Genomic DNA, 17567 nt, shown 5'->3' on the forward strand with positions numbered 1-17567 from the left:
GACCCCCAGGCACACGGAGGCTGCTGCGTGGAGACGCTTACACCAGGGTGCCTTGGATTCCGGTTTGGGAAGAAAGGGCCTAGGAAGCCTGGAAGGTTGTTTTGTTGGGAGAGCTGGGGGGGGACTTGGTAAGGAACCCCCCTTTCTTCTCCTTGACAGAAAGTCTGTCCCGGGCCCACTGTCCTGGGGGAGGGGGCCGCAGAGGGGCTGCACTCACGGGAAAGTGGCTGGCCAGGAACTTCCAGTCTTGCTGTCCAAACTGCCTCACCAGGGCCCTCAGCTGCTCATCCTGCCAAAGCCGGAAAGACAGGGGGCTCAGCTACACGCGTGCAGAAAACAGCTGCTCTTGACGGAGCCCTCCCCAAAGGAAACGGCCTCACGCAGCCACTCAGTCATGAAGTGATCACCTACTACACACCAGGCACACCAGGCACGGCAGCGGGCAGCACTGGAGCTGCCCAAGCTCATGGGACTCAAAGTCTAGAGGGAAGCAGATGTTAATCAAAGCCTCCTGCAAACAAAAGGAAAGGTGCTGGGGGGTACGGAGAGGTCGATGGCGAGGCCTATTTGGGGGGTCCAAGGGACAGGCTCCAAGGAAGTCCAGTGAGGCTAGAATGCAGGAAGCAAGCAAGAGGGATGCCAAGAGGATTCTGGAAGGGACGGCAGGGGCCAGACCACATGCAGGGTTGATTCGGGCCTCTGCGTCATGCAAAGCCACTGATGCGCTAAAGCAGTGGGTGGTCACGGTTCAGTGTGCTTGTTATGAACTTCACTTTGGCAGCTGCAGGAAAAGGGGCTACAGGTGGGCAGAATGAACGAGAGGAGGCCATTACAGGCACCTGGGCCAGAGATGACAGTGACCCAGCACTGGAGATGGGGGACATGGGCAGAATCAAGAGCACTCAGGAGGGAAGGAAAACAGTACCTGTTAAAACGTTCTCCTGAATATAAACTACTGATTTACGCAACAACACGAAATCACAGTATCATTGTGATGAGGGAAAGAAGCCAGACATAAAGAGTATACACTGCATGATTCTGTGCTTAAGAACTTCTAGAAAATGTAAACTAAGCTATAGGGACAAAAAGATAGTCAGTGGTGTCTGAGGTCAGGGGTGGTGGTAGGGAGAAATGGACAGCAAAGGGAGCAAGAAATGCCTGGGGTGATGGAAACGCTCTACGATGATGGTGCTGGGAGTTTCATGGTAGCATGTCCATTGAAACTCACTGAATTGTACTTTAATGGTTGTAGTTGATTGTATGTAAAGTATTCTTCCATCGAATCAATTTTTTAATATCTTATATATATAAAGGAAATGTAGGAAATTCCCTGGCGGTCCGGTGGTTAGAATTCCGCACTTTCACTGCCGAGGGCCTGGGTTCAATCAAAAAAAAAAGAAAAAGAAGAAAATGTAGTATATCCATACAGTAGAATATTATTCAGCCTTAAAACAGAAGGAAATTCTGTTACAAGCTACAACGTGGATGACCCTTGAAGACATTATGCTAAGCGAAATAAGCCAGACACAAAAGGACAAACAGTGTATGAGTCCACTCTTGTGAAGAATCTAAAGCAGTCAAAATCATAGAAACAGAAAGTAGAAAAAGGTGGTTGCCAAGGGCTAGGAGGAGGGGGGGGAATTAAGTGTTTAATGATTCAGTTTTGCATGATGACAAAGTTCTAGAGACCTGCTGCACAGTGAGAATATACTTCACGTACTGAACTGTACACTTAAAAATAGTTACGATGGTACATTTAACGTTAGGTGTTTTTACACACACACTCTCTCTCTCTCTCTCTCCTGGACAGAAAAAAAGGCCACCAGAGAAATCCAGACCCTCAACTGCAGCTTGGCCACAGCCCAGCATCGGCTGGACAAAGTCCCCATAAATCCTGTAGCTGAGCCAGCCCACGCCCACACAGCCAGCCCCGGACACCCTGCCCTCCCCTGCCGCCTGCCTGACCTGGCCAGGCCAACCCCTGCCTTCCGCCCATGTCCCCTGTGTCCATCTCCAGCACCACCATCCTCCCCGAAGACTGGGGGGGACACTTTCGTCTCCAGCTCCTGCCGGACCCCATGGGCCCCCTCCACCTGTCCGCTCCCGCCTGCACTGCCCTCGTCCCTCCGCAGCCATCTTATCCCACCTGCCCGGCACAGCACCCTCTCCAACTCCCTCAGCCTCAGGCTGCCCCCAAATCCCTTACCCACCCTACACACAGCAGACTAGCTCCCTGGAGCTCAGCTGTGGTCATGTCCCACATCTGCTTCAAAAACCTTCAATGGCTTCACCTTGCCAGCTGAACAAGCCTACATCTCTGAGTCCGAAGTCCAAGGCCTTCCGGGATTGGACCCCATTCGATCTTTCCATCTTAATCAACCACGCTTCCTCTTTAAGGACCCTTCGCTCCAGCCAAACGGGGGTTCCTCTTGCTTTTCTCCACCTATAACCCGTTTCCTATTGACTTACCCACCATTTTGCACACCTGACTGATGAATTTCCAAATCCTTACCCATGAAACTGTTCTCAACCTCTCAGACAGCAGTAAACTCAACTTCTAAAAGCATTTCGGGGAATTCCCAGGTGGTCCAGTGGTTAGGACTCTGCGTGTTCACTGCTGAGGGTGCGAGTTATAATCCCTGGTCGTGGAACTAAGATCCCACAAGCCTCTAGGCCAAAAAGAAAAAAAAAAAAAAAAAAAAAAGAGAGAGAAAGAGAAAAAAAAATAAAAAAAGGCATTTCGACAATTAAAGGTGCCTCCTACGTCTAGGAGGCTTAGTATAAGACAGGAGAGACACCACAGTGAGCACAAAAGACACCAGTCTTGGGACTTCCCTGGTGGCACAGTGGTTGGGAGTCCGCCTGCCAATGCAGGGGACACGGGGTCGAGCCCTGGTCCGGGAAGATCCCACATGCCACGGAGCAACTAAGCCCGTGCACCACAACTACTGAGCCTGTGCTCTAGAGCCCGTGAGTCACAACTACTGAAGCCCACGTGCCTAGAGCCCGTGCTCCTTAACAAAAGAAGTCACTGCAATGAGAAGCCTGCACACCGCAACGAAGAGTAGGCCCCGCTCACCACAACTAGAGAAAGCCCGTGTGCAGCAATGAAGACCCAACGCAGCCAAAAATAAATTAAAAAAAAAAAAAAAGAGACGCCGGTCTTGCCAGCACCATGATGGCCACAGCATGTCCACAGGCCTGTGCATGGTCCAGGCAGAGAGATGCTCTGGGGTAGGGACCCCGTCTTGCTTGTTCTTCTAAGCCTGCAAGACTGGAATACAGTCCCTGGCCCACAGTGGGATGAACAGAAAAGGCTGGCTTAGCACTCCTCTGAAGAAACATCTTTTATGATTTAAGAGTGTTTCACAACTCAAACAGTAAGGGGGAAAAAAAAAAAAAGACTTAAAACTAAACACATACAGGAAAATAGAGGTAGAATAAAAAGATAAGGCCAGTAGGAGTCTAAATTGGTACAACTAAGTCAGAAAAAAACCTGACAGTTTCTAAACTAAACATATACATACACCATGAGCGTACCTAAGTATCCTCTCTAGATGAATGAAAACATAATCCTCAAAAATTAGGCAAGAATTTTCACAGCCACTCTATACACAATAGCCAAAAACTAGAAAGAGCCCAAATGCCCATCAAGGGAAACATACTATGGTCTATCCATACAATGGAATACTATTCAGGAAGAAAAAATGAACAAATTACTGAATCGTGCAACATTATGCTGAACAAAAGAAGCCAGATAGAAAAGAGTAGAGCTGTATGATTTCATTTGTAGGACATTCGAGAACAGGCAAAACGATCAAACAGAGAGACACTGGATGGGCGACTGCCTGGAGCTGGGAAAGATGGACCACAGAGGGAACTTCCGGGGATAATCAAGGTGGTGCTTATGTGAGTAATATACATTTATCAAAACTGTTGGAACTGTTCACTTTAAAAAGGTGCATTTGACTGTATATAAATTATACTTCATAAACTTGATTAAAGAATAAAATCAATTCAGAGCTTGGTATTGCAGACAAAATACAATGATTTTTTTTAAATGATAATAAAGAGGGGGTTTGCAGATTTGGCTAAACCTCCCAGCAGTTAAAGGACAAGAAGCACAATTAAAGTCCACGATGCAGAACACACCAGCTTTCAAGAGACACAACGGCAATTGCTGGCCCCAAGGTCTGAGAGATGCATCCCCCTAAGAGTCCTCAATACTGAGAGTGCCCAGGAATGCTCTGAAAAGAAGCATCATCAGGGAGAACCAGAGTGCCTATCTGCTTCTTTTTTTTTGTTTTTTGGCCGCACCACGCAGCTTGTGGGATCTTAGTTCCCCCGACCAGTGATTGAACCCGGGCCCCCAGCACTGGAAGCACGGAGTCCTAAAGCTGGACCGCTAGGGAATTCCCCCATCTGCTTCCTTCATCAGCTCCTCCTCTTCATCATACTGGTCGGGGCATCAGGCAGACACAACCCAGGCTCTGTTCCTGGTCCAGCCTCCCAGCTGCCATCACCTCCACCCCCTCAATTGCCCCTCGGTGTCACTCACCTCCTCGTGGGTCCACTTGACCTTGCACTTGCTGTCTCGCTGCTCCGGCACATCTGAATCTGTGTCCTGGTAGTGCAGCTCATCCAGCTCCTCACTGCAGGGAAAGCAAGCCAAAGGTCAGGACATGTGTCTCTCTACCTGCTGCCCCATGATGGACGGACAGTGTGGACTGTGGCCATGACCTCTAGGGAAAGGTTTTGGGGACGCAGGCTTTTACTGTAGGTAAAATGTAGGTACTTCCACCCTCCTCTTTTTAAAAACTTTTTAATGAAATGGGATTATGGGCTATTTTTTTCTTTACTCTCTCTTTTTTAAAAAATTATTTATTTATTTATTTATTTTTGGCTGCGTTGGGTCTTTGCTGCTGTGCGCGGGCTTCCTCTAGTTGCAGCGAGCGGGGGCTACTCTTTGTTATGGTGCACGGGCTTCTCATTGCGGTGACTTGTCTTTGTTGCAGAGCACGGGCTCTAGGCGCACAGGCTCAGTAGTTGTGGCTTGCAGGCTCTAGAGCGCATGCTTCAGTAGTTGTGGCGCACGGGCTTAGTTGCTCCGCAGCATGTGGGATCTTCCCGGACCAGGGCTCGAACCCGTCTCCCCTGCGTTGGCAGGTGGATTCTTTACCACTGCACCACCAGGGAAGTCCTCTTTACTCTTTCATTTTCAGTTAACACTCTAATGATTTCAAAAGCTACAAGAAAAAAGAAGTTAACATTTCACCAAGGGCTTCCCTGGTGGTGCAGTGGTAAAGAATCCACCTGCCAATGCAGGGGACACGGGTTCGAGCCCTGGGCCGCGAAGATCCCACATGCCGCGGAGCAACTAAGCCCGTGTGCCACAACTACTGGAGCCTGCGCTCTAGAGCCGGCAAGCCACAACTACTGAGCCCGCACGCCACAAATGCTTAAGGCTGTGCGCCTAGAGCCGGAGCTCCACAACAAGAGAAGCCACCGCAGTAAGAAGCCCGCGCACTGCAACAAAGAGTATCCGCCACTTGCCGCAAGTAGAGAAAGCCGGTGTGCAGCAATGAAGACCCATCGCAGCCAAAAATAAATAAATAAATTTATAAAAGAAAAAGGATTTCACCAAGAATATTATATTCAACACCAAACACCTATTTCAAATTTTTTCTTTTAAATAACAAAACTTTTTCAACTTGCATGGGTATTTTAAGGATTAAAGCCGATGATGTATGTGGGCTTCCCTGGTGGCGCAGTGGCTGAGAATCCGCCTGCCAATGCAGAAGACACGGGGTGGAGCCCTGGTCCGGGAAGATCCCACATGCCGCAGAGCAACTAAGCCCCCGCGCCACAACTACTGAGCCTGTGCTCTAGCACCCGCGAGCCACAACTACTGAGCCCGCGTGCTACAACTACTGAAGCCCGTGTGCCTAGAGCCCGTGCTCCGCAACAAGAGGAGCCACCACAATGAGAAGCCCGCGCAACACAACCAAGAGTAGCCCCCGCTCGCTGCAATTAGAGAAAGCCGTGTGCAGCAACAAAGACCCAACACAGCCACAAAAAAAAAAAAAACAAGCTGATGACGTATGTAATCATCAAGCACCAGGATTTTAAGAAATATTGTTTGAGAAAACCATTTAAAATATGTTATCTCAGTAACTATGTCCATTTTTGCATACCCCTTCTCAATCCTTGCCTACACATAGGTCTAGTTTATGGAGCGAAAAATCAGAGTACAAGCAGCTTTGAATTCTGGATGCTTTTATTTTCTAACAGGTAATTTTCCAAGTTACTCCAAAATCTTCCTATTTATCAGGTTTAATAGTTACAAAAATGGAGATCATGCTATCCACCCCCAGGCATGTCCGGGGCTCACAAGAGCACCCTCCCAACTCCATTAGTCACCTCTGTCAGGGACATTCCGAAGTCAGGCATTTTTAAGTGGGAAAAGCCTACACGTCTCCAAACAAGCAAGGCAAGCACAGGCCTCTCCAAAAGAGGAAGAGGACTTCCTTCTGTGGCCACGCTCCTTTCCCCTTCTCAGCATCTTCCTAACCACACCCACACTCCCCAGAGCACATTGGAAATCCTCCCGTCTCATAACATAAGCCCTTAGGCTGCAAGTGCCTGTCTCCTTGACAACCTGGACCGAGGTCAGCTCCACCTCACATCTGTAGGGCCTTTGGGGGGGTAGCACCAAAATGCCTTAAGAAATGTTTGCTCTGGGAATGGCTGGATATAGGAATGAATAAACATGCAAAACTGCTGCCTCTTAGTCGATAAGAAATGCTAATATAAGTAAACTTTTTAGAATTAGGAAAGGAAGGGACAGACGGATTTCTAAACCCAGCAATACACCAGTCACAGGAGGAGCTGGAATTCAGCCTTGTCTTGTCATTCCCAACCCAATTCATGGGGTCCTCCACTATCGCAAAGTAGGAGGCAAAAACACTCTACAAGATGCTACTAACAGAAGGAAGCTGGCTTTAACATCAACTGCCCCCAGACTCTGTTTTGACAGAAACTATCTTTGGTTCTCCAGCACCCAGCTTCTGACAGAAGCTCAGCAAATGTTCCTTCGAGGAAGAAACTGTTTCTGTGTGAACACTCTCTGCTGCTCCAAAATACTCTAATGGGGAGAGCAGCTCAGACGGCTGGGAGAATTCTGTGAGGTAATACACTTCTATCACCAACACGATGATGACTGTCTACTTCACATGCATTCTCATTATCCCCATTTAATAGATGTGAACATTGAGGCTCACAGGGGTTATGCCACCTGCCAATTCCACTAAGCCAGGCTCCAACTGGCATCTTCCAGTCCTCATCTCGTAATCCCAGCTGGAAAAGCAGAGGCTAAGTCAGTAGTGGCAACCACATGGAGGTCCAACACACCCTTTCTATGCCCTTTCATGTGCTGGGCTCTGCTCCAGGTAGGGTGAGTCAGAAGCTGAGCAGGAAGTAGGGCACTGGTGCAGAGGAGAGTTACAGCGAGTGGCCAAGAATCAAACTGAATGCTGTTCCAGGGTACAGAACTCATCCCTCACCTGTGGGGACGGGGCGGTGGGTCCTCCACTGAGCCCCTGGGGAGAAGTAGCAGAGGACCTGGGAGTTGTCTGGGGCCTTGGTTGTTGCCTGGAGTTAACACTTCCTGAACCAGAAATTCAGGGCCTGACAAGTGCCTGCCCAGAACAACCCTTGGGAATTGGAGCTGCCCTGAGAAACTGTGGCCTGAGGAAGACACACCCTGAGCCTGACCACTGCCCAGGGATCAGATGCTTCCTTGCTGAAAGGAATTCTAGGGAAAGCCAGCAACGATTGCTTCTCAGGTCTATATGCTGGGCCTGAGAAGGCAAACACCATTTTAAGTGGGGTTTGAAGTTATCTGGGCTGCATGAATCCAGGGAGGCAACAGGGCAGAATCCCATTGTCCTCCGTGACTCCCAGACTGGTTGAAAAGCCCAGAGCTCAGGCACCGGGTGCACAGATCTAAGACAGGGACCTGGAGCCCACAGACCTGGTTCCTGGCTTGACTCTGCTACTCATTCTTTGGCGAGTTAAGTAAGATGGAGACCGCAGTTCCTGCCTCCACCCCAGGGGCTGCTGGCACAGAGCGGTCTCGATACACATCAGTCTCTCTTCCCCTCGCCTTCAACCTCAGCTGCCCCAAACCCCTCATGTGGAACAGGAAGACAGGTCTCCGAAACGAAAACGAGCTGGGGTCCACAACCCAGGTGGTGGAGGACCAAAAAGTCACCCCCCCCCGCCCCTGCATCCTTCTTAGGTCGGGGGAGGGAGCTTGGGGTTCTGTGTTTCCCCAAATGTTAAGAAATGCCCACCGGCAAATCTGAACCTCAAAAGGCTTGAACGACAAGAGCCTCCCAGGCTTTGGCCGCCCGCTCGCCGTGACTTGGAAAATCACTTTCCTTCTCCAGGGGTCGCCTCCCTCCCCGGTAAAGCCCCTTCTAGCTGACACCGCCGTCCCACCCCCACCCCGCAATTAGGCGGGAGACAAAATGACATCATGCAGGGCTTGGCCCGGGTCCCAGGAGACCCGCCCGCCCCAGCTCCGAGGCCCAGGGAGCCGAGCGAGGGGCCCCCGAGAGCCCCCCGGCTTCGCGCGCACCCCCCGCGTCCCCCCGCGTCGGGCGACACAAGACACTGCGTTTCCTGAGGACCCCACCCCCGCCCGGCCCAGAAGGGCCACGGCGAGGGTGGGGGCAGAGGTCGGGGTGGGGGGGAGGTCGGGGAGGGGGGAGGGGCCCTTAGCCTCCCGGCTCCTCTCACCCGCGTGTCCGCCGAGACATCCCCCCGGCCCGGGCCGCGCCGCGCTCGCCCGCCCGCCGGCTGAGCCCGGAGCGGGAGCCGGGCCGGGGTCAGGGTGCGGGCTGCTCCGGCCGCTCCGGGCCCCGGGGCCGCGCTGCGAAGCGTCAGCGTGGCCGCAGGTCCCGCCGCTGCTCGCAGGGGCTGCGGTAGCCGCCGGCGCGCACAGAAGCACTTTTCTATCTCCCGCCAAGCGCGTCGGCGCCGCCCGGGCCTGGCGCGCGGGCGGGCTGGCGTGCGCGGGGCGGGGCCCGCGGGCGGGGCGTGCTCGGGGGGCAGGGCCGGAGAGCCGAAGAACGCCGCACCTGCGCAGAGCCCTGAAGCCCCAGGGCAGGGAGGGCGTGGGTGTGGCTCAAAACAGGCAGCCAGGTGACTGAGGCCTGGCCCGAGCCAAGAGTGATCGGGGCGGCCCTGGAGGAAAGACTGAGCAAAGGGAGTGAGCCGCAAAGATGGGAGAGTCAGGCCGGGGAAACCACCTGTGCAAAAGGGCCAGCTCTAGTCCAAGCCTCTCCTGCGTCCCTACAGCCCCACCCCAAAGCGGCCCCCTCACCCCTACCTAGACCGGGTCCGTGCCTTGAAACCATCTCCCTGCTTCCTTTCCAGCCTCGAATTCAATGGCTCCAGCTCCTCAGCTTGACTCCTGGCAGCCAAAAGCAAGCCTCCTAGAATGCAAACCTGATCTTGACTCTCCAGAACTTAAAATCTAAGTCCTCTCCCTCAGGGTTAAATAGTCTGTAATCAGGTATTTATAGGATTCTGCCAGATCACCGCCCCACCCCCCAGCCCCCCGCCCCCAGCCAAAGGAAACTCGCCAGCCTCCTGGCCTTTACTCGGGCCCAGTACACTTCCCACCCCTCCCACCTGACTAGTTCCTGTTTATCCTTAGAGTCCATGGCCCAGCCTGCTTGTTGACTTGTGTGTCTCCCCATTTGAACTATGGGCTTGCTAAGGTCCAAGTGGCCCCTCAATTCACAGCAGTATCCCCAGGGCTCAGAATTCAACTGTTGCACTGAATTCAGTTTACCACATGCTTAAACTCCTAGAGGCTTAGCAAGGATTTTCCATTTTAAGTTGCCATTTACTAAGTACCTCCTGAGTGTCACCCCACATCCAAGACAGGGTGCTGAAAGGGGGATAAATGAATTATGAGACAGGAGCCTGGGGAGATGGGCTTAAACCTCAGCCTCTTAGACCCTGCTTATGCCTCAGACCCCTCTTCCAGAAACTTCTGGCCACCTGGGGACAGTCCAGCCCACTGCTGCAAACTTCACTTACCACAACAGAAGGAACATTGACATCTTATTACACTTGCTAGAAGCTTCCACATCAATTAATTCAGGGCTTCCCCCACCCACTTCCCTCATAAAGTAATTCATGTGGACATCCCCTCTTCATTGCTAGGGCATAATATTTAAGAGTGTAGGCTCTGAAGCCAGACTTCCTAGGGTTTCATTCCCAGCTCCATCATTTACTAGTTATGTGATCATAGGCAAATAACTTCTCTGTGCCTCAGTTTTCTCATCTATAAAAATGAGATTTATCAAAGACTTAGATAGTTTTTACTATGTGCCAGCCACTGTTCTGTATGCTTTATACATTTTAATTCATTTAATCCTCATAGCAACCCTATGAGGTAGTATTAGTATTCTCTTCTTTTGTCAGATGGGGACACTGAGACACAGGCCTCCCCCAGGTCACACTGCTAGTAAATGGCAAAGAAGGGATTCAAGCCTGGGCTGTCTAGTTCCAGAGTATATGCTATTAATCACTACACTGGTACCTACTTTGTGGGATGGTGTTAGGATTAAATAAATTTATATATGTAAACCACTGAGAACAATCTCTGGTACATAATAAGCACTATATTACTTTTTGTTCTTATTATAAATCTTCAGCTGCTCTCATGCTTGTCCTTTGAGGTCTAGGAAGCTGCTTTGCACACAGCACACACTCTCACATGGATTATTAGTCCCATTTCAGGAGAGAGACAGGACCTGCCAGCTCAGGCAAGGTATTTGCCCAAGGCAAGAGACAGGGAGCAGCTGTCTCCAGTTGCTAGCCAGTTGACCAATACACTTATCGACTGAAAAAGAATGCACAACCTAGAAGTTGAGAATTATGTTTTATTCAGCAGTATTACTGAGAACTTAAGCCTGGGCTATAGCATCTCAGATAGCTGAGGGACTGTTCCCGGAGAGGTAAGGGAGGAGCCAGGATATATAGTAGTTTTTGCAAAAACAAAAACAAAAAAAACCCAAGTAGTCAGAACATCAAAAGATTACTGCTAACTAAAGAAAACCAGACATCTTAAGTTAATGAATTTAGCACTCTTCTATGTGTGGGAAGATGCAGGAGTTTGAGCTTATTGAAATTACTTGTTTGATACACACCTTAACTATCTAGGGCCAGTATCCTATTTTTCTCCATCCTGAATCCCCCCAGGGCGCATCATCAGGGGTCGCTGCAGTGGCTGAGGGCTTGATGGCCACAACAGCCTTTGTTTACTGAAGTGGCAGGTGATGTTCTTTGTCCATATCAGAGTCTAAGAAGCCTGGAGTCAGTGCTTCGAGTCAGAGAGCAGGGAGGTCACCCTGGTACAAGATGGAATCTGGTTATCTGCACAAGTGTGTTTTCTCCAGCTATCGTCATGCCAACAGATACCCCTGGAGAGAAGACTCCAAGTGTCCTGGGTGCAGCCACGGCTGGGAGTGGTCCCTGGGCTCAGGACTGATAACATACAGACTGCACTCTACCAGGAACTTTTTCCTGTACATGCCCTCCTTGGACAGGGAGGCTTCAGTCATTTGTCATTCCACAGTTTGCCCCACCCCAGGTTCCAGACCCCAGGGCCTGCCCCCGTCTTGGGAAGACAGCATCAAATCTATTAAATGCTCGGGATGCAGCATCAGCCTGGACACAAAACAAACACTGATTGATAACAAATAAATGATAAGTTGGATCACATGTCCCTCTGCCTGGCGTCTTCCCCTCCACGTACTGAGCACCTCCCTTTTCACCCTTGTCCTCCCACCGTACTTCCCCTGCCCATAATTTTACTGCTCTCTCAAGAGCAGACAGCCCCACATTCACATTTCATCTTCAGATGTTGACCATAATGTTTGGCTCCTGGCAGGTACTCACAGAGGGCTTTTACACATTTTTAATTGAATGAATGAAATGTTAAAGCTAACATTTGGGCTGGAGAGTTGTTAGGAAGGCACAGAACTGGGGGAACTTGGACTGCTAGAGTTTTGATTGTGTCTTATACGGACCATCAAAAGAGATTTTGAAACAAAGGAATGTCTTTCAGATACTTCTGCCCAAGGAATTCCCTGGCGGTCCAGTGGTTAAGACTCTGCGCTCTCAATGCCTAGGGCTCAGGTTCAATCCCTGAAGGGAACTAAGATCCCCCAAGACACACTGTGCCGCCGCAAAAGAAGAAAAAAGTTTTAAAAAAAAGATACTTCTGCCTCACCCCCAAGGGCATCAGTGTAGAGGACAGAGTCATGGCAGCAGGTAAGTGGCCAGAGGCATGAGAGGTCCAGGACCAGCAGTGGAAATGGGAAACTTTCAACAACAGGGTGGATCCCAATGCAGGGAAGCAATTCAATTAACTGATTCAAGAAATCAGACCTCAACAGATAAATTTCCTCGCCCACTTCTCAAAAGATTGAGATTTTATGAATAACTATTTGCAAAGCACCTATATTTGAGTTCCAGCAAAGGACCTGCAAAATATTCAGGTCAGAAAATAATAGCTGGATTTTACTGGGGAAGACACCATGGGCCAGGCACCATACTAAGAGCTTTGCCTTCATTTTCCATTTAATGCTCATCACTATGAGAGGCAGGTATCAATCAATAAGCTCCCCATTCTAAAGATAAGGAAACTGAGGCACACAGGTGTTAAGTTGCCATGATCACACAGCTAGTGGGCAGGTGGCTTGAAGCAAAGCACCCATACTTTGAAATGTAAATTGAGAGTACAGTTTGTGAAAATATATTGAAATGATTGAGGCTGGGCTGCACCTCAAAGGAGCTAGTCATCAGGAGACAATTCAACATCTATACTCTCCAGAACCTCACCAGCTGATAGGAGAGACAATGAGTAAACAGAAAATTAGATCTATCAGGGTGAAGATAAAGGCAGGGGCTGTGGGTATCAACCAAAGGGGTCACTGAAGGCTCTTCAAAGCTGGGTGATTTAGGAATCTGCAAGGTGGCCAGAGGGAAAAGCCAGTGCATGTCAAGGAGAGAAATATTAGGAAGTACTCAGACTGCCCAGAGTTGAAGTCATTTTTTTCTTTGACTTTAAAAAAAATTTTTTATTGGGAGTATAGTTTCTGCTGTACAGCAAAATGAATCAGTTATGCATATATCCACTCTTTTTAGATTTCCTTCCCATTTAGGTCACCACAGAGCACTGAGTAGAGTTGAGTTGAAGTCATTTTTGATTCTTCTCTCACATCACTTATCTGACCCATCTGCAAATCCTATTGGCTCTACCCTCAAACTCTACCTTCAAAATATATCCATTGGCAAAGCACACGAAAAGATGCTCAATACTATTTCATTTGGGAAATGCAAATTTACAACCACAATGAGATTTACACACCTATTAAAATCGCTGACTAAAAAGACTAATCACGTCAAATGTTGAAGGTGGGGAGTAATCAGACTTCTCAAATACTGCTGGTGGAATGTGAAATTGTACAACCACTTTGAAAACAGCACAGCAGTTTCTTAAAAACATATACACCTACCATATGACCCAGCCATATGGAGCCAAGAAAAATGAATGCACATGTTCACACAGAGCCTTTTACATACTTTTATTTGTAATAGCCCCTAACTGGAAACACCCCAAATGTCCATCAACAGGTAACTGGATAAACAAATTATAGATATAAAACAAATATATCCACTCTGACAATAAAAAGGAATTACTTATACAATGTGAATCTCAAAATAATTATGCTGAAAGAAGACAAAGAGTACACACTGTGTGATTCCATTTACACACGACTCCAGAAATTGCAAACCAATCAACGGTGACAGAACCAATCTAAAGTGACAATGGTTGTAGAGAAAGGATGACAAAGGGACACGAGGAAGTTTTGGGGGAGTGATGGATATGTTCCATTTGCATGACTCTAGGGGTCCCTCTTCAATCACTGGGAGAAGTGTGGGGTCATTGACCACAGAACAGGGCAATCAACCCTGCGTGGGCTTGTCTAGACTCATGCCCGCCCTAGCTGTGTCCTCATTTATGCAATCGCAAAGAGTGAGAATTTGGTTTCTTAGAAACCTTCTGGGAATTCTCTGGCGGTCCAGTGGTTAGGACTCCGCGCTTCCACTTCGCGGGGCACGGGTTCCATCCCCGGTCAATCAGGGAACTAATGCAAATCTCTTGCATTCCTGATGAGGGGGATGAGACTCCAAGAGAAGAACCAGGATCCTGGGCTGCTTTAATACACACACCACGTCCAGCCCACACCTCTGACTTCATATCCTGGGCCTTCTGGGGCATCAGCTTTCACAAACACTTAGTTCTTCCTTTTGTAACATGGCCACTTGCAGTTCAGCAATCAAGCTGGAAGGAGTCGCGGACTAAGGAGTTAGGGCACAAATTCAGGGACGGAACGGACGACGGACACCAAGACCTAGTCGAGAGGCGGGTGGAAACCACCTGCACGGCCCAGCCAGGCCAGGTCCCGCGGCCGCACTTGAAGGTAACATCACCCACCTCTGTGAAGATGGAGAGGGAAAATCAGGCCTTGGAGTCCACCTGGAAGTCTCTCGCCGCCCACAGTGACCAGGGACAAGAGACGTGACCTGTTTCGAGGGGGTCCAACTAGTGAATAAAGGCCGAAGATCCCAGGCCGTCTGACCACAGGGCCCGCACCTCCGCCCACAGAGGGTCCACTTCCAGGCGCGCGCTCCGGCTCAGGCTCCGCGCGAGGCATCGCGGGAGTCGCACCGCCTGACGTCACTATAGGGCGCGGGCTTGGGGTCAGGTTGGAACCCGGCTGCTGGGCTGTGGAACTCCCGCAGAGTTTCCCCGCGACCCGGGTTCGCCCGCTGACCCCGCTGGCCCCGCGCCCTCTGAGCCATACTCCCTGGGAGCCTGATCGTGAGAGGAAGGGTGAAAGGCCCAGGGGAGGAGAGGGAGCAGGGCAGGTACGTCGCCGGCCTCCGACACTATGGCGGTCACGGCCCGAAGCCAGGTTGACCCCCTTCTACCTCGAGCCGTCCCTGACTCGCCGTGTGGCTCAGCAAGCCCTGCACAACCCCCTAACACTGCAAGTTTCCTTCACGCTATTTGTCACCGTCAGCGACTCAGGAGGTTAATTTCTCTCTCGGGTTGTGAGCTGCAGGAGCGCAACCCTAGGATGAAACATTAGTGGGCTTCGTGTTAAAATTTGGTATAAGCAAGATTTATTACTCTTTTTAAAGTATATATTTCTTCCTGTCTCTTGAAGGCAGCGGAAGAAATTAATAACATTGGTTGCAGAAAGAGGAACTGAATGGCTAAAGAGGGTGAAATTCTCTTTCAACATCCTTCAGCGCCGTGCTTACGTATTACCTAAAATTTTTTAAATTAAAAAAATTTTAAATTCCTTAAGGCATACGTAGCGCTCTAGGACCTTTTACGGGAGAGTTTGAAAACCTCTCATATATGATTTTATGAATAAGAAGTAACTTAGCAAAAGCCACACAATGGATCTATGATCTATCATAAGATACTGCAAGTTTTCCTCCGTGCTCTTGGGGGAGGAGAGACCTTTTGTCACCCATACATCTCTCTCATTATGTTATCACCTCTTCGTTTTTTGTTTTTTTTTTTTAAGATTTATTTACTTATTATTTATTTTTGGCTGCATAGGGTCTTAGTTGTGGCACACCGGCTCTTCGTTGCGGCCTGCAGGCTTCTCTCTAGCTGGGAGGTGCGGGTTTTCTCTCTAGTTGTGGCACGCAGGCTCCAGAGAGCGTGGGCTCTGTAGTTTGTGGCATGCGGGCTCTCTAGTTGAGGTGTGGGAGCTCAGTACTTGTGGCCCGTGGGTTTAGTTGCCCCGCGGCATGTGGGATCTTAGTTCCCCAGGCCAGGGATCGAACTGGCGTCCCCTGCATTGCAAGGTGGATTCTCTACCACTGGGCCACCAGGGAAGTCCCTCCTCTTCGTTTTTTTTTTAAATAAATAAATTTATTTATTTATGACTGTGTTGGGTCTTCATTGCCGAGCGTGGGCTTTCTGTAGTTGTGGCACATGGGCTCAGTAGTTGTGGCTTGTGGGCTCTAGAGCTCAGGCTCAGTAGTTGTGGCGCACGGGCTTAGTTGCTCTACGGCATGTGGGATCTTCCCGGGCCAGGGATCGAACCCGTGTCCCTTGCATTGGCAGGCAGTTTCTTAACCACTGTGCCACCAGGGAAGCCCTTTCCTCTTCGTTTTGATACTAACATTTCTCTGATGAGAGATTTTTTGAGTTCAACAAATAAAGTCGCCAACAATTTTTTTTTTCATTGCTACCTGCTAGGACTGGTACTATCACTTTATTGTTGTTTTGTGTGTATGTGTGTGTGTTTTTTTTAGAGTGAAGTTGAAACACTTGTTCGAGTCAGTTAACTTTTTCATCTCAAGTGGCTTATGTGCCAGAAAAAGGATGTGCACATAGGTGAACAGCATCTGGGATAAAGGGCTCATGTTTGAATTTAAAAACAGCCCTGCTCGTTATCTTAACCAATTGTTTAGACTTAACTTCACTAATAGTGGACCAATCTGACATTATACATAGCATCACCTATGAAATATTCTTGCCAAAAATGTTTAATTCAAAGCTAGCCTTTTATGTCTAACTTCCAGTATGCAGGAAATAAAGGAGATAAAGGGACAAGTTAATAGACATCGGATAAATCTAGAATGTGGGACACCTAATTTAGTCTCTTCAAAAAGTCAATGTCATTTTAAAAAAAAATGGAAAGAAAAAGGAAGAAAAGAAAGAGGTAGGGAGACTGTGTATTGGATTTAAAGAGACTAAAGAGACATCTAATATGTGAAACTTGACTGGATCCTGGATTGAAAAAACATCTATAAAACATTTTGGGGACAGTTGGGAGACATCTGAATAAATATTAAATATTAGATATGATAATGGTGTATTGTAGTTATACAATGATGTATATTAAGGGGTAAAGTATTATAATGTCTGAAATTTAATTTCAGATGTTCAGTAAGAAAAATACACACATGAAGTATATATGGCAATATGTTAACTTTTGAAAGTAGGTGGTGGGTACTGGTGTTTATTGTACTATTCTTACCACTTTTCTGTATGTTTCAAGTTTTTCATAAGAAGTTGGGGAAAAACATACATCCTTGCCACAAGTCACCCATAGATGAAGGGGAAAAGGCGGCTGACGCATGGTAGGACAGGCCTTGCTCCCTCCGAGGAACCTTCTCGAGTCAGGAGTGTGGGGGGAGAACCTCCAGGTTAGCAGGCAGGCAGTGCTCCTCTGGACCTAGGTCTCCCTAGTCCTCTGTGTCCCAGTTGGAAAGTGAAGTTGGATTAGATTCAGATCCAAAAAGTTCCTTCTAAAATTGTAGGTATGGGACTTCTCTGGTGGCGCAGTGGTTAAGAATCCACCTGCCAATGCAGGGGACATGGATTTGAGCCCTGGTCTGGGAAGATCCTACATGCCGCGGAGCAACTAAGCCTGCGAGCCACAACTACT

At 49.0% G+C, this 17567-nt stretch overlaps 1 protein-coding gene and 1 long non-coding RNA gene across 2 annotated transcripts in view; both read right to left on the bottom strand.

The window, feature by feature from the left end:
* Positions 1-8876, bottom strand: part of MYBL2 (MYB proto-oncogene like 2) — a 29030-nt gene extending 20154 nt beyond the window's left edge. Inside the window, exons 1-3 of the mRNA XM_059897694.1 lie at positions 8803-8876; positions 4559-4652; positions 218-289 (exon numbers count right to left, since the gene is read on the bottom strand). Coding sequence (XP_059753677.1) covers positions 218-289; positions 4559-4652; positions 8803-8822 — 186 coding nt within the window. The 5' untranslated portion in view covers positions 8823-8876. The remainder of the gene's footprint in view (positions 1-217; positions 290-4558; positions 4653-8802) is intronic.
* Positions 8877-13655: 4779 nt separating this feature from the next.
* Positions 13656-14673, bottom strand: LOC132349340 (uncharacterized). Its single transcript, XR_009497658.1, has 2 exons — positions 14585-14673; positions 13656-14448 (listed from the first exon to the last, which is right to left on the bottom strand). It is a non-coding gene; the product is annotated as an uncharacterized LOC132349340 (long non-coding RNA).
* Positions 14674-17567: the final 2894 nt, after the last annotated feature.

The sequence above is a fragment of the Balaenoptera ricei genome, chromosome 15 (assembly GCF_028023285.1).
Source record: "Balaenoptera ricei isolate mBalRic1 chromosome 15, mBalRic1.hap2, whole genome shotgun sequence".
Classification (NCBI taxonomy): Eukaryota; Metazoa; Chordata; class Mammalia; order Artiodactyla; family Balaenopteridae; genus Balaenoptera; species Balaenoptera ricei.